The 17,112-nt window shown below is 38.6% G+C and overlaps 1 protein-coding gene across 1 annotated transcript; it reads right to left on the bottom strand.

The window, feature by feature from the left end:
• Positions 1-5,739: 5,739 nt before the first annotated feature.
• On the bottom strand, positions 5,740-16,681 carry LOC111343743 (E3 ubiquitin-protein ligase MARCHF8). Its single transcript, XM_022950930.2, has 3 exons — positions 16,391-16,681; positions 9,233-9,541; positions 5,740-8,598 (listed from the first exon to the last, which is right to left on the bottom strand). The coding sequence occupies exons 1-3, from the start codon at positions 16,481-16,483 to the stop codon at positions 8,284-8,286; spliced, it is 717 nt and encodes a 238-aa protein (XP_022806665.1). The 5' UTR covers positions 16,484-16,681; the 3' UTR covers positions 5,740-8,283.
• Positions 16,682-17,112: the final 431 nt, after the last annotated feature.

Here is a 17,112-nt window from a genome sequence, read left to right on the forward strand (position 1 = left end):
AAAGAAGCTTGCATGTGTCTGTGCATTTTTTTTTCGAAGAGATATATTCTGTTTCAACCTGAAGTCGGCGTTGTAAATAGGCTCGATTTCCACCGTCTACCAGGTCCGGTCTTTGATCTTTCCCTTCGGGAAGATGATTGCGGGCTCATTTTCCCGCACAATGACTGGTAATCGAGCCTATGTTGTAAAGCCAGTTAAATTCACACGAGACATGGTTGCCTAGAACGTGATCACTTTCTGGTGATTTTTGAAGGGGATCATATGTTGATATATATAAATATTTGTAATTTTGTTGTTGAGCACTGTGCTGCACTGCATTAGTTAGTGTAGGGAATTTCCAGTCGTGAATTAATTAGAGTCAATTTCGGCATAACTTTCTAGAATCATATTGTAGATTATCTACTCGAGACTCTCAGAAGATCTGAGTCACGTGCTCGGCAACCACTGTCTCGTGTGAATTTAACTGGCTTTGCTACGTCCTTTATGGCGTAAAGCCAGCGAAATTCACGCCAGTAGTTTTACAAAAATTTACTCGACAGTAGAAACAAATACGCACCTTACGTAAGTTTTTTGTGTGTAAAACTCGCCTTATGCCATATTAGACATGTCGAATCCAGCCCCACAAAAACGTAAGCGGACCTATCGCCATCGCGTTACCTGTTCCGAATGTGAAAAAGACATCGTTGCTAAGTACCAAGACGCTCATGCAAGAACCAAGCGTATAGGCAAGAGAGTTAAATTTACTGTTTCTCGTGCGCCAAATCAATCACAACTCAGTTTCACCGACGGTGATGAAACAATAAACATCCTTAAATACAGTAAAATCGACGCCGAAGACGGTGGTTCAGATCTTCCGAATGACAACAGTACACAATTTATGGATGTCGGTGTAACAGAAAGACATGGATCGTACCATTGATATATTTGGCCGTCGAAATGGCAGACAGCTATTTCTTTTAACTTGTTTTATATGTACGCCTATGTTAGTGTATCATATGACGACTGTTTCGTAAAAATTTGGGCAACTTGCGAGAACTTTATGGGCAAATGGTTCACCGCCCCCCCTGGCAAAAAATTGCCTGTACGCCTATGACTCTAAGTCGTCTCAACCAGATATAACACTTATAGAGGTAGTAATAGTAATGGTAATAGTAATAATAATGATAATTATAATAATAAGATTGTAAGAAGAAAGCGCTGCTACTGGCAAATGCAGAAGAGCCGCCGTGTTCCAATAATAGGGACTTTAAGCAGTCAGGACGGCAACGCCACGGAAGACGTCGATTAAAAAATGAGTTTCTACTTTTAGTTAGAATTTTGAAAATGGCTGCATGTGTTTACCGTCTCATAGGGCGCCAGACCTCAAACTTAACATAACGCATAAAAGTAGCGTGGAGTTCTTAATGTAAATTAAAATAATTTGCCGCCGCGGTTTCGCTTCGCAGACGACGCAAATTTTGGTGATTTCACGTCGTTGTTTTGCAAAGAACGGCTAAGAAATGTACAAAGTTTTAATACGCACGTGCTGGGCTATTGTTCTGCCAATTAGATCTATTGTTTTTCCATGTTCTCTTTGCCGTAGCCGTCGTGGTTTGCTTAAAAGTGACCTTACGCAATCAGGACGGCAACGCCAAGGAAGACTTCGATTAAAAAATGAATTTCTTCTCTTAGTTAGAATTTCAAAAATGGTTGCAGGAGCTTACTGTCTCATACAGCGCCACAGCTCAACTTCAGCATGACGTATAAAAGTAGCTTCGAGTTTCAAATGGAAATTAAAATAATTTGCCGTCGCGGTTTCGGTTCGCAGACGACGCAAATTTTGGCGATTTCACGTTGTTGTTTTGCATAGGACGGCTAAGAAATGTACAAAATTTCAAAACGCACTTGCTGAGCTGTTGTTCTGCCGATCAGATCTCTTGTTTTTCCACGTCCTCGTTGCCGTCGCCGTCGTGGTTGCGTAAGGTCCCTAAAGTCCCTACTACTGTGGCCTAAAGCAAGGCTACATGAAGACAATGAAAGATCTTTGGGAGGAGAAAGGATATGAAGACCTGGGCTTTACGAGCCAACATTTACGGGATCAATCGGCGAAGTTGGAAAAGTCATTGGGCAATGCGAAAGCTTTGATTTCTGCTTGTGTTGGCTCAAAAGAAAGTCAAAGTACTAATTCTCCTGGAGAAATGAATTTTAATTGCGCGACGAATTTCCAAGATGCTAATTCAAACGATTCCGTAGATTTGCATACGGTTGACAGAGCTTTGATCCCAGAGGAACAAGTTAACAGCCTAAAAGAAGAGGCACGTGCGTTGGTGGACGGGGCAGCTCTTGTTCTCGCGCGGGTGTACACGCAAGAGGGTGAATTCATCAACCGGGAAATAGACGCGAAGATTTAAGAAAAAACCTACGATGAACGATCTGGACAATATAAATAAGGCGATAGCTGAGCTAATGGAGCAGCACAATATTTCTCCGACCGAAAATCCATTCAGCTACCAATGGACTGCAAATTGTGTACTATATTCGGTCGTACCTGCGTTTCTTTTTCAAAATGGTTTGAAAAAGCAGGGTCCGTGCAGACGTGTAAAAGATGACAGAAGTAAGAGGGACTATATGGCTGAGGTGGGAGAGATCAGGAGAAAGATTTCAATCGCAAAGGCTGAGTTGGATCGCGTGAGAATCAATGGGGCGCTAACGAAGAAAAGGAAACGGAACAGAGTTATTTTACAGGAGGAGTGTAAACGCATCTCGGCGGCGGAGTTAGTAAGTTATATGGAGAAGCAAAAATCCCTTCTCAGGAAACTTAAGAGAGGATTTTATCGGAGACAGAAGCACGCGGAAGCAATGCGCGTAAATTACCAGTTTAAAGTAGACGCGGGCCAGGTTTACGCTAACACGAGAGAGTCATTGGACAAGGATAAAGAAGACAAGTGCAAGCCAGTGGATGACAAAAATGAAAATAGAAAGAGGTTTGAGAACATCGAGGAGGCGAGTAGCTTTTGGATACAGCTCTAGAGAAGTCAAGGGACTGGGAATAGAAACGCCCAAACGCTCGAGGATATAAGGTCTGCAATTTATAGTCGAGTTCCTCCACCGTCAGAGAAGGCCTGGAAGCTAAACACCATGGAAGCTACAAGGGTACTAGCAAGGAAAAAGAACTGGAGCGCCCCGGGTCCAGATAGGTTGACCAACTTTTGGTGGAAAAAGGCATACGTGCTTCATGAAGGTGTGGCCATGTCGTTTCAGGCTATAGCGAATACCAATGTAGAGTATCCACCCTGGTTCTCTGAAGGCAAAACCACACTACTTCCGAAACCCGGAGAATTCACAAGTGATAACCAGAGGCCGATAACCTGTCTAAATACTCTGTACAAGTGGTTCACTTCGTGACCTGCAAATCAACATCTAGAAACGCATGGTCTAATGGATAGAGCTCAGAGGGGTGCACGCGCAGGCAGTAGCGGAACCATAGACAATTTAATGATTGACAGAGTGGTGACCTTAGACTGTCATAGGCGAAAGCGGAATTTGAGTATGGCGTGGATTGACGTCAAGAAGGCGTACGATTCGGTAGACCATGGTTGGTTGGAGGAGATGATGATCTTACATAGATTCCCTATCTGGTTGTCAAGGACGGTAGAGAAGTTAAGCAAGAGCTGGAACACAAGGGTGGTGGCGACAACAAAGCTAGGACGCGAGAAATCTGAGCCAATCAGGTCTCTTAAAGGTCCACCTCAGGATGATGCTCTCTGTCCCAGACTCTTCACGGTTTGCTTGAATCCTATTGCGTGGAAGATCAGTGCCAGTGAGGGCTAGAAGCTATCTAAGCTAAGTGGTGTAAAGGTACCAGATTTGTTGTATATTGACGATCTAAAGGTCTTTGCGTCTTCGGAGAGTAAACTAAGCCGTGTTATGGAATCAACCAAGACTGCGATGGACGATGTCGGACTCCAATGGAGCCCCAAAAAGTGTGCGGTCGTTCATGTACGAAGGGGGGTATATACCCCTACCCGTGATGCCACAGGGCTGAGGGAAGATGAGAAGATCTGTATTTCTAACCTTGAAGAGGGCAACCAGTACAAGTTCTTGGGTGTTGGAGATGGTGAGGCAAGATGAGATGTAGTTGGAAGGCGCAGCCAAGGAGTATCTTCGCAGAATGTCTTTCATCTGGTCAAGTCTCGTGTTATAATCGTGTAACAGCCTCGAACCAATTGCATTACCAGCGCTGGGCTACCTGATGTGGACACAACAATGGCCGGTGGCAGAGCTTAAAAAATAGGATAGAGAAGCTCGCAAAATAATTGTTAAGAATGGTGGAAGACATCCAAGCGGGTCAACTGCCATTTTATACCTGCCAAGAGAGAAGGGAGGGAGAGGCATGCGTTCGATCGAGGAAGAGTACAAAGTAACGAAGATAGAGGCGGCAGTGAAGTTATATAGTAATAGCGACCTAGCCATGGCGATGGTTCGTGAGTTTGAAGAGAGAGCGGAAGAGTTAGGACACAGTTCGTTGGTTAAAGAGGCAACAAGGTATGCAGATGAGATGGGTCTCCAGTTGCAGCTGGAGTACCCGTCCAGCTTGCATAAAACGTGATAGTGGAGAGGTGATAACAGCAGAGAAACTGAAGGTAGAGCTGAGAAGGGTTTTCGAAGAGAAGACATGGGAAACGGTGCATGAGCAGAATTGGCAGGGGAAATTACTCTCTGCGAGAACAGAAGACGAGAGTCTTAACTTCAACGGATGTTACTGGTGGCTAAGCAGTTGGAAAGAGTGCCCAACACATACAGTGGCGGGGATGTTTGAACTCTATCAACAATTATTACCGACGAGGTTGTATGGCTGCCAGAAAACGCACACAGACACAACGGGTGAGGTGAGGTGCAGGTTATGTGTTAAGGCCCCTGAAAGTGTCGCTCATGTCCTGGCTGGTTGTACCGCCCTCGCACAGAATAAGTATCTTACCCGACATAACGCAGCCTTGAAAATACTTTTCTTTGAAATTCTGCACGACCTAGGCCTTGTAGACACAGTCCCCCCTCGGTACTCACCATTGAAACCGAAGCCGGTGTACGAGGCGAACAATGCGCAAGAATTCTGGGACGTTCCTTTATTTGCGGAGCACCAAGAAGTTAGAGCCAACAGAATAGATGCGCGTATTATCGACCATGAATCAAGGCGAGTCATCACGCTGGAGATGAGCTGCCCATGGATTACAAATAGGGGGAAAAAGAATGAGGAAAAAACCTCGAAATACGGACTGCTTCGTTGGGAATTAAAGCGGAAGTACCAAGGATATGAAGTGAAACAATATAAAATCATAATGGACGCACTAGGAGGATGGTGTCGTGACTGAAGCCGAAATGGAGTTGGTCGGAAACAGGAGTAAGGGAGTTCTTCAAAATATGCAGAAGGCTGTGATCTCGGCAACACCAAATACCTCTCGGACATTTAAAGTTGTAACATGAACAACGAACATCGCTTTCTATTTCAACTCTTTGCCTTCAAAAAATCTGTGGATTATTAGAAACTTAGGAAGTGATCGCCACTGATTAACTCTTTCATAGCCGAAATAAGTAATAGGTTTTTAAGATTTTATAACGACTATTTTAGATTCGGATACCCGAAATACCTATTTTTTAAATTTCTCTCGGTTTTTTTCACTATAGTTAACGGGCTACGCTCATGCGCCCCGTCATACTATTCTTACTGTATATAGCCTACAAAAGTTTTAAACTGCTGCATAATAAGTTCAAGCAAGTAACTTTATTTGAGTTTTTTACTTATTTACATTTTACTTGTGGAAGGTGGATTAGCCGGCAAGATACAAAAATAACTCGAAGAAAAGTTATATTTACAACCTCGTCAATTATATGCAATTATGATCCGTTTCAGTTTAAATACAGATTCTAACCACGACCACACCCAGGGCAATAGAAACTTGCACATGCTTTACTGATGGCTGAGAACAATCCCTAGTCGATTGCTATCTTCATATAAGTACCTCAACCCATTAACCAATTGCTGAATAACTGAATAAGTTTGCGCATCTTATGAATTCGCTTGTGAATCTATTGCAACAGAAACGTTAGTTAACATGACGGAAATTTGCACAATCAAAAGCGTTGATAATCCATGTCTATTTAAATCATTCTTTAGGAAAGCCCAGCACACATACTGACATAATTGCATTAATTTTCATAATACATCAGTTTGCGGGTAATTACAGTGGTTGTCAAAAGGTATCTTGTGCCTCTGCTAAAACACAGAATTAATCAAAAGTTTAAACTTAGTCTTTCTACTTCCGTCTTAACGTGGGCAAAAAATTGAACAGCTTTCCAATGTTTTAAAAAATTCCGCCGCTTTACTGCTGTTGCTATGAATTCACACGCGAGCCTGTGAAAGTACAGTCATACGCGAACGTTAGTCAGCTCTGTCCTGACAACCAACAACTGATTTACGATTTCCCTTAAATTCCCCTATCAAGCTGACCCGGTTGTTCGATGGATAACGCTATACACTGGATAAATCTCTATCTAGCGCCGTACGTTTTAGTAACAATTATCCGCTGGATAGCGATTTATCTGTTGGATAGCGATTTATCTGTTGGATAGGATTTATCCGTCGGATAGCGATTTATCCGCTGGGTAGCGATTTATCCGTTGGATAGCGTTACCCGCCCTTTGAACAACTGGAGCCTGATGTACATCACCTTGCTATCTCGTAAGGAGAATTAAGATAACATTAGCTAGATAGCCCCAAGTGGGAGGAAAATGAAAATTATGGGAGAAGAAAACTCCTTTTGCTTTAAGGGTGACTTGCAGAGCACAGCACATAATAATTGAGCGGGACAGTGTAGGATATTGCCTGATTCTGCCAAATGAGACCACGAAGTATGAGGCATCATCCTGTCTCTATATAGAAGTTAAATTCTTTATATTTAACTTAGAATCGATGTTTAATTCCACAATCCACAGCTTAACTTATTCAATATGCTCTACAAAAAAATCTGCTTTTACAATTGAAAATGAAGAAATGAAAAAAAATTAACTGGTTTCAATACCAGTTCAAAACTTATTTAGTTTCTTTAGTTATTTTTGAGGCGAAACAACAAAATTATCCAGTTTCAAAGCAGGTAAAAACTCATGAATTTTTTTTTTTAACAGAAAACTCCGACAGGTGAGATAAGTCATGAAAATACAGTGTATCATTTTGCAGTGACCAAAGTCCCTGCCCTACATATACTCTAGCCCTATCCAGCAGGTTTCAACCTTCCTTTAGCACAAGTTTTAATATCATTAATTGATGATGTTGCAATGCCCCACCTTGCTTTGACTGGTATTTTCACAGACCTTCTGTACATTGTACTGGTTCATTAATCTGCATGTGCATTGTCACATTTTTTTTTTCCAACTTTTTTCCACCCTTCACAATTATGAATTGATTTGAATTTTCATGTACCTAGACTGTACGCTTTTTGTAATAGATGAAAGTTTTGATGTCTTCAGTTTGAGAAACAGTTTGGTTTAGTCGGCTACCTGGCACTCAAGTGCCACTGGCAAGATAAGATTGTAAACATTACCATGCCTACATGTAGCTCATGATTTACAGTAATTATAATGTCGTAAACCAAATATGTTGAGAACTAAAATAATGCTGTGCTTTAGTTCTAACTAAAGCAAATGAATGAACAGTGGTTTACCAATAGTAAAATCATATATGTAAATTTTCTATATGTATGTGTGACAACAAGTTTATTTTTACAGTACATTACTTGTTCCCCACAGGCACTTTTCCTAAATTGAGATTTTAAAATATTTTTGCAGGAGTCATGCTCAAAGTAATTTACGTGCTCTTTCAACTAAGGTTTTTCTTATGACGGTATGACTGATCATTTCTATGTCACTAACTAAAAACTATTCAAATTCTTTTCAGTGATTGCTACACTGTATACACTCACTTCAGCCATTGGGAACCTCCAAAACTTCAGAGAGACTGCAGGTCTATGTGCTATACACTGAGACTGTGGAGTCATAATTCTTGAGGAAGCAGAGCATTATTAGGTCACACTTTAAAAAGTTTTGTGGACTACTTGGGGCAACAAAAATTGTTGATTCCTTGTCAGACACTTTCTACAACTGACAAAAGCTGACACACACTACTGGGATATCTAAATGGCCCATCATCCACACAAGCCTCATGGCTCAAGTAGAGAGTTATTCTGCTTGAAGCAGGAATCCCACCTTGAACTGAGTACATGAGATCTATTTACAGTGAAAGAGCGCTCATGACTAGATATTCTCTGGGCCCTCCTGCGGAACATCCCTGACTAAGATTATACGGTTAAAAGCTCGCAGGCGTTTCCAGAGTTGCACATACACTTTACACTGGACATACATAAACACCAATCCTCCAGTGAAACCAATAGCTACCACTACCAGTTTGGTCCAAAAAGGCCAATCTAACTGTCCTTCCTTGATTTCCTCAGCAGTGCGCTCAATAAGAACCCACAGAGACCACACCACACATGTGATGGCTATCACATGAAATGAAACTGAGCACAGGATCTTGCGACGCTCACTCCTTGTCATGTCAAGAGCTTTCCACTGTTTTAAGATAAAGAGAGTTTTGGAATACTTAGGATATATCAACAAAGTTGAAATGGTAAATTGGCCACCGTAACGATTACAAAAGCTGACGTTTCGAGTGTTAGCCCTTTATTGGAGCAAAGGGCTAACGATCGAAACGTCAGTTTTTGTAATCGTTACGGTGGCCAATTTACCATTTCAACTTTGTTGATATATCCCAATTATTTCGTTACTCCCACCGACGCAGCCCCAAACAATTTCGTTCGAAACTATCAGCCTTTATTCATTTGGAATACTTAGGGCCACATGTATACCATGATATTGAAAAAAAAAAAAAAGAAAGATAGAAAACATTAAGGCAAAGGAATAGTAGAGCAGGAAAAAAAAAGTGACACCTGGAGTTAAATCTGCATGTATATAAAAAAAACAACCCGTTTTTCTGGACTAAATTATTTGGTTTTTATGCTCTTTGTAAACATCAAGAGATAAACCAGGTTACTCAAATCAAAAGAAAGTTCAAACACAGAGAACACAAAAATTTTCAAATGTGTATACATGTATACAACTTGGCATATAGTTAATAAAGGTACAGTATACATTTCCTTCTACATATACAATTATTCATTCAAAACTTGCACACTCAGCAACTAACCTTAGTTATGGGCTTCATTTTTGATTCCATGCGGAACTCGTATTTGCAGAGTTCACATTTCTTGGTGTCCGAGCTTTTAATCCATCTCTGCAGGCAACTCTGATGAACATACTGCAAAGACCCAGCACACAAACATGGAGAGATCAGAGGTTGGTCAGGTTCCGCCTCACAGTGACATATTCTGCAGATCTCAACTGATGAAGCCACTGAGGTCATCGAGATGCTTTTCTTGGGAGGAGCTTTTGGTTTATCGTTGCTGTTTTCCGTTGATGCTGTTATTTGCCCCTCTAATGACTTTGGTTTCAAAATCTGTAAAGACACAAATAATACACTAAGTGAGAGGAAAATAAAAAAAATTGGCCTTCCCTTTGGACAAGCTACTTCTTAGGTTTACAACATGTACATGTGATCCAGAGCTCTGAGAGGCAAGCCCAAAATTAAGTTTATCATGAATCAAAGGGCTGCATTATGATAAGTGGTCAGTAAATTCATAAGATAACAGCTTCTACCAAATACATTGTATCAATAAGAAATTAAAATATTGTTTAGATCTTGTAGCAGCCAAAATAATCAATTCTTGAATATTATATGTAGTTTTTTTAATGGATAAATGAAACCAATGTTCCAAAAATAATGGTACTGAATCAAACTAGCTGTTGTTTAAGTTGTTAAATATGTACTAACATGGCATTTGTATTCTAGGCAAAGAATGACTGGAGGTGTAGGCTTTCAACTGAAAGCCTGAAAATATTAATGCGAATAGACATTGAAGGACCAAAACTTGCTGACTTTGACCCAAGGGCTGTAGTTCATAGGTGGTATATTGGAGGGGAGCTAGCTCGACGTCCTAACATCCAGCCCTATGGTCCCCATTGAATGTCTTTATCATGGAGACTAGCATCATAAAAATGAATCAAAACTAGAATTGATGCATGGATATTATGTTGCTGGTTCTAATATGTAAACTTTTGTTGTAACTATAACAATAACTCAGTTACTTTCATGGTGCATTTCTTCAGCATTCACCTAGAATCTTGTGACTTGCCCATTTAGCTTGTAGATCTCATCTCTACAAGATATCTTTATTTTGTGACAAAAAAAAAAAAAAAAAAAAAAACCACTTTCTAACCCTGTAATCAATTGCAAAGTTTCAAAATGTAGTTTTCATTCTCGATCATCTCATTGACAAAGAGATTTACAATGACTTGTTAACACCACAACCTCACTAAATATATATCATTCGATGTACAAGTAGTTGTAAATTGCTAAAAATTCCGCAGGCAGAATGAAAGTTCCACTTACGAAATCCTCATCCATAGCATTCATTGCTACACCTATAGGACTCACGAACTGATCATTAATTGTAATGTTAATTGAAAAATTACACGAATAAGTGTATATGCAGTTAAAAAATGAATCAACATAAAATGGAAACAATAATCCACCAAAAAAAACCCAAAACAAAATACATTGTAAGCTTTGTTACGCAGACATCATACACCAAACCAAAACAATCATCAATGGCAGTGTAATTAATAGACACGTGGCCTTGAAAAGCTTTAAATTGTACATGTATCCCTCTTCCGATACATTTGCTGACACTCCAGATCACAACCTGAGTGAGACTGGTGGCTGTTCTTACCAATGCTTGCAAAGTCAGCTCAGTACTGACTACCAAAGACTTTGATCACAATTCCAATCTTTCACCTTTTATCACAAAGCAATTTCATTGGCGCCACTAAATTTATATCATACAAATCAAGCATCACCCTACATGTAAGAATATGGATTATTTTTCCACTTGCTTTCGCTTATTTGTTCAACTAGCTTTTCATCCCTTGTATGTAAACCAAAACAAGTAACCTCTACTCCTTCCACAAATGAGTAGTCTTGTTTTACAGGTATTTCAAGTCTAATGTTTTTCCTAGACTTTGGCCTGGGGACATTTAACCACTGAAAAACAAAACTAAATGTTTTTCTCTAGACCAGACATAACTTGTTGATGTGTTTAGTGGTAAAATTTAGTGAGAATAGTTTGAAATGCTACTGTATACAGTAGGCAGATGTTAGGACAATACGAACAAGTCACATTTAACAAGACATACTTAAATAGCATGTTGAGTGATTCTCAAGAATCGTTACATGTCCTATATATGTACTGCATATGATTATGGTGTGCCTGTTAATAGAGGGTTGACATTACTTCCACCTGCCAACTTTTCCAAGTTCCTTATTGGTACACCATTTTGTGGGTTATTAATTTTGCAATTTATTTTAATGACTGCATTTTTCAATTTCAATAGGAAAACATGAAAAAAAAGGGCATTCAATTTTGCAATTCAAGCATTCTCAATTTCATTAAATTTTCACAATGTCTTAAAATTCCATGACTGCACATCATTTCACAACAGAAGATACAAAATACACATCACCAGAAAGACCAGTTTACAATTTGTGTATTCATTGATACACATCCTGTATAAATTGATGCTATTACATGTTGATAATTTTTTTTTTCTGTGATTTGAATTTTCTATAGGGGATTCAGGATATGGTAGACCTTTGAGAGCCAATTTTTTTTTTAATCTTTTTTTTTTATGTCAAACTAAGCACTCTTATTACAACTATAGTTTCCAGGAAAAATTTGGTAAAATATTGAAACCAAGTTATTTACAAGAACATATTTTCAAACTGAATTCTTCAGCCCACCAAAGTGTGAATGGCCAATTCTAACATGTCAACATAAATGACTCCTGAAGGGTTTCTTGCTGCAAAACATCCTGGTCCATGAATTTCAATTGCATAGACATCTCCTGCTTTCAGTTGCACATGAAGATCTTTGCTAGCTCTCTATATTTAAAACTGGAAAGTGAACGGAGGGTAAAAAGGAGAAGAGTCTATAAGTGAAAGAAGAGGTAAACAAATTTGACCTAGAATGGCAAAAGAATCTCACTGAAATGGATAAGGACTCCTGGTTTAGGCAGTCTTTTGCTGCTCACACTAGCTCAGCAACCATTAAGTTTTGCTGCAGTGTGCTTAAGCTGCTTTTAAGTTGAAAAAAGGCTGACATCAAAATTGCCATTCAGGAGAATTGAACTAAAAGTCTGTCACAGGTAACTGTTAGATAGTTACTCGCACAATATGTTTTTGCTGAGAGTCTCCACAGATTCTGAAGGGTGCTTCTGTGTTTCTATTGGCTATCAGCATTTGAAGTTTTTCAGAGTGTTGACATAACTTTACATGTGGTCACCCAAAGGCGTAAATGGCCCAAATGGCCTTTGACGTAATGCAAATCAATCAAATTTTGACCAGCAAACTTGAAAGAGATGTTGTAAAGCAACCAATGGGAATGTTGAAAAATCTCCACATGGTTTTTAAGAACAACCCCTTGTCATTGAAATTGTGTGGTAGTTTTATTTGTGCAGTCAGATTTGATGTGATTAATTCCCCCTAAGCAACATTGTCCATTTTGATTTGTCATGCTCCCTTTGTTTACAATAAGATGGAGCTAAAAAGAAATAATTTTTGCTGAATAGTACATTTCATAACCATTCCCTTGATATATAGTTTATGGTTGTTATGCTTTAAATAGTGTATTGGACATTTTTTTGCGAAGAAAACCCACAGGGTCTCCCATATCCTTAAATTTTACAAGGCTGTAAGTACCAATAAGGTATGGATCTGAGATTTTCCTTTCTGCATTAGTTGCATTAGGGACAAAGCCATGCTGGCTTAAGTAGTTCAGTTTTGGTGAAAGTTAAGAGTTGCTTTTCATTTCTTGGTTATCATTCCTAAATGTAAGTGTTTGAAAAATACACATGCACAACATGTTCATATTACCCAACATTGATGTGTTTTACTGCTCAGCCAGAAATCAGTCGTATCTGTGGGATATTCATCGAAGTGTGCAACCAAAATTACTTGCTAACCCTCACAGACCTTTTTACAACTACATGTAGGCACTAATCTATAGTAAACAATTTAAGGGTTTCTCTGAGGGAAGCTGTTTACTGGAGTGCTATCATGTTTCCTTACATTGGTTTGCTTAACACACCTATACATGATGAAAAAAAAAAAAAACCAAAAGGCCTTGCTAATACATACTAATGAGGTATGTGCACACATATGAAACTTTGATGTGCATATTTTTCTAATATTTGCAGTTGCATATAATTTTTGAGGGTGTTTTTCATGCATTTTTTGGTTACCATATATTTAACAATTATTTGCCAAAGTCGAGGTGAATATTGTTGGATAATTCCTGAGACCAAGTTGAGGGGATTATTCAACAATATTCACCGAACCTGAGGCAAATAATTGTTTTAGTATAATTTCAGAGCTGCACAACAGAAATTTCTAAAAGTACAACATTTTAGTAACATTTATTAACATTTTACATAAACCGCATGGAGCCGTTTATTTAGTGTCATAGAAGGAACCACTCGACCAATCAGATTGCTGGAAACTCTTTGCTCAGCTCTGAAATTATACTAAATATATATATATATATATTAGCGGTCCTGTACACTTTAATGGTAGGCTTCTATTCTTATTAACATCTAACAAAGTTAATAATTGTGCTTTTGTTAAGAAAAGACAGCCCTTGCATTACTGTAGATCATTCAACCCTGTCAAAGAAAAACTTTGTGGCACACTGGATCTGTAATTACCTAACATACCACACAAAACATTATTTGTGAAAAAAGTGAATTACCAGTAACAGAGTACTTTTGAATCCAAAAAGTTGCTTGTAAGATATGATTTAAAAGAAGACATAGAGAACAATATTCAATTATACTGCAGAACATTCACCTTACAGATTGAAAGAACTCTGTGCACAACTTCACACCATGTCCTACACGAGCCCCATTTGAGGCCAAGCAAGAACAATCATGCATTCAAACTATTTCTCAAGGTTTATATATAGATCATCCTGATTACACAAAAATTTTTGCACCTGCATATGAAGTGAAACCATCTCTTCTGTGAAGAGTATTACACACAATACATGTTTGTACAATAATGCTTGTATAAAAATAAACAGTTTTAAAATAGGCTGAATAACATAATCTTTGGATTGGTTCTTACTTTTGATTTATCAACAGACAGATTCATGTTGTCATCATTATTAACCCCAATATTTGCTTCCTCATCAAATAGAACTAATAAATTCCTTGTTGTTGTGCATCTCTACCCTAATGAATCACTGATGGTGTCAAAATGCAGAATGAACATCCCTGCGACTTTTTTGGTCTTACCATATTTTGAAACCATCTGCAATCCTACTGATCAGACAACACAGAAACATGGAATCTATGCAGTAAAAAGATATAGACATATCATGTCTATGGGCTGTCCCAATTGCCCTAAGAGTGCACTATCTTTAACTCGCTCCGACAAAGGGCTAACGCTCAAAACATCAGCTTTTATAATCGTAATGGTGGCCAATTCACCATTTCAACTTTGTTGATATATTGAAATTATATCTTTAACTCTGCAGAGTTCAAGCAAGGATCTTGCAAGCAAAATGGTGAAAAATCATGTATAACTGAGAACATGATAAGTTATCCATTCTATGATAAATTGGTATAATGAGAAGTCCCAGCTATGGTTACTAAAGAGAGAAATGGAAATCTTAAATTCTTAAATGAGAATAGCAACTGCAATGCAAGAAAACTGTACAACATGGCTGAATGCCCAACACCATCTAATTTGAGTCCATACGATAAAACACATTGCCATCTTATGATTCACTACGTTGTAAGAAATAGAAAATTGTCCCTAAGATTTGGTAAAAGAAGTGTGCAAAACAACACTTAGTTTTTGATTTGTTTTGCTTGGCTAAAAAGATAAATACAAGCAAGCATAAGAAGTTGAGCTAATAGAGAGGAAATCTTCGATTCTTTTGTCTAGACATCTACAGAATCACATTAACTGTGTGATAAGGGCTTGAATAAGAAAATATTACTCCTTCAATCAAAATTCCCAGATCATTTGAATTCAACCAGCTTGTCTTCAAAGAGTCATTGTAAGGAAACATAATTGCAAAACGCATAATCTCAGCGGATCGGTAAAATCTATTCTTTATGAGCCGTTGTGGGGCCTTGCAAAATCAAGTAAATAACACGTTTAAAAATAATATCGTGACTGATAACTTCGATTAACGCACTGACCAACGAAACAATCTGACTATCATTACTCGTGATCTGCTGCAGACTTTGAACCGTGCAGCAACGAATACTTGATCTGAACTCGTAAAAATTTGGATTACAATTATACCGATATCTACCGCACAGAAATACAACATCTAAAGTAAAAGAATCTCAATAAAATACTACATACTCCGTATCAAACCTCGTATTATTAAAAACAGGAAAAACTTCATAGATGTTCATCGCACGAAACTTGAGTCCACGTCCGGAAATCGCAACAGTCTGCAAACCATAGAAACCCTCACGTACACCGTGATTATACCACAGCTTCGTACAATTCCTGAAAAATGTTTTTCACCGATACAGAAATTCTTATCGTTTACTTGGAGGTTCAGCAGTCGAACATTCAGAGCTAATCAACCCCATTCTGTGAGAAATCATTACCATTTTCATAGAATCAAACAGCGCTCCAGCAAGCTTGTGTAACTTTACACTCGTAAAATATTTCGTGTGGAATTTGGTTGCAAACAAGGCGCTTTAACTCTACGAAGACAGCAGCAATAACCGACAGAAAAATACTTTCAGTCGCACAAAAATCTATTGGACGACACAAGTCAAAGTTTTAAAATATGGCGAGGAAAACAAAGTAATTTTTATCGCGCACGCAAGCTTGCTGTGAAAGTGATCGCAGCATCTTGTTAAATCCAAGTAAAACAGTAATCCCACACAGGAAAACGAAATGAATTTGTAATCTTCTCATTTGCGAAACTCTCATCATGGCTTTTTAATACAAAACACTTTTATTTCATCCGTGGCTTTAAAAGAGCTATGTTTACTGCAGATTTCACCCGGCCTATCCTATGACCTATCTCATCATTGGATAAACAAAACGCGAAGGTGTAATGTAGAAAGTCGAAGCCAACTTTCTCCGCTAAAATACCGGAGAATTGATCTTTATCGGATAGATTTAGGCTCTAAAAATGTTCTTACTTGCGTAACAACTTACTTTTCTGTCTTTGTTGTTTGTCTGCTGCAGAGTCACTGGGTTCACGACAATTTGCTGAACGGGCATCGTTTTCGCCTCTCGAAACCCGAACATCGAACGATCAATTCAGCAAGTCCTTCACCCACAACGCCAAAAATTCCAAAGCCTGTACTCCATTGAAGTTGAATATTTCTTTTTCTTGGCAAAATAAAACGTACGAGGCACAGAAACAAGTGTTTAGATGGCGACGGTCCCCTCAACGATATAGAGGAAAAAAAATGGCGGATGTTTGAAACCTTCTGAAAAAGCTGCCAGGAGTGACTAAAATAACATCGTGACGTTGAGAAACATCTGGATCGTGATTGGTCAATGGGTGATTTGTTCAGAAATGAGATTCGGCTCAGCATTCGAGCCGAACGCAAACAAGGAAAATTTTGACGAACATCCTGTCTGCAGTTTGTCGCAATATATTTTTTAATTGGAAGCATGTTTTGACTGCACGAATAATCTTAAATCTGAAATTCATAGTTTATAATCCAAAAATTTATTGAGGCTGACCGAATCCCTTAGAAAAATCGTTTTAGAAAGATATCAGCGAGCGAGATACTGCGTAATTCTTCACCTGCTCTTAATGACTTCATCAACCTTTGGGGTAATAATTCAATCGCCTTGTCAAATTCAAGTTTGGAGCGACGGCTTTTAATAACTTTAGTTTCGAAGCCTCTTCAGTTTTATTATAGATT

The sequence above is a fragment of the Stylophora pistillata genome, chromosome 9 (genome assembly GCF_964205215.1).
Source record: "Stylophora pistillata chromosome 9, jaStyPist1.2, whole genome shotgun sequence".
Lineage (NCBI taxonomy): Eukaryota > Metazoa > Cnidaria > Anthozoa > Scleractinia > Pocilloporidae > Stylophora > Stylophora pistillata.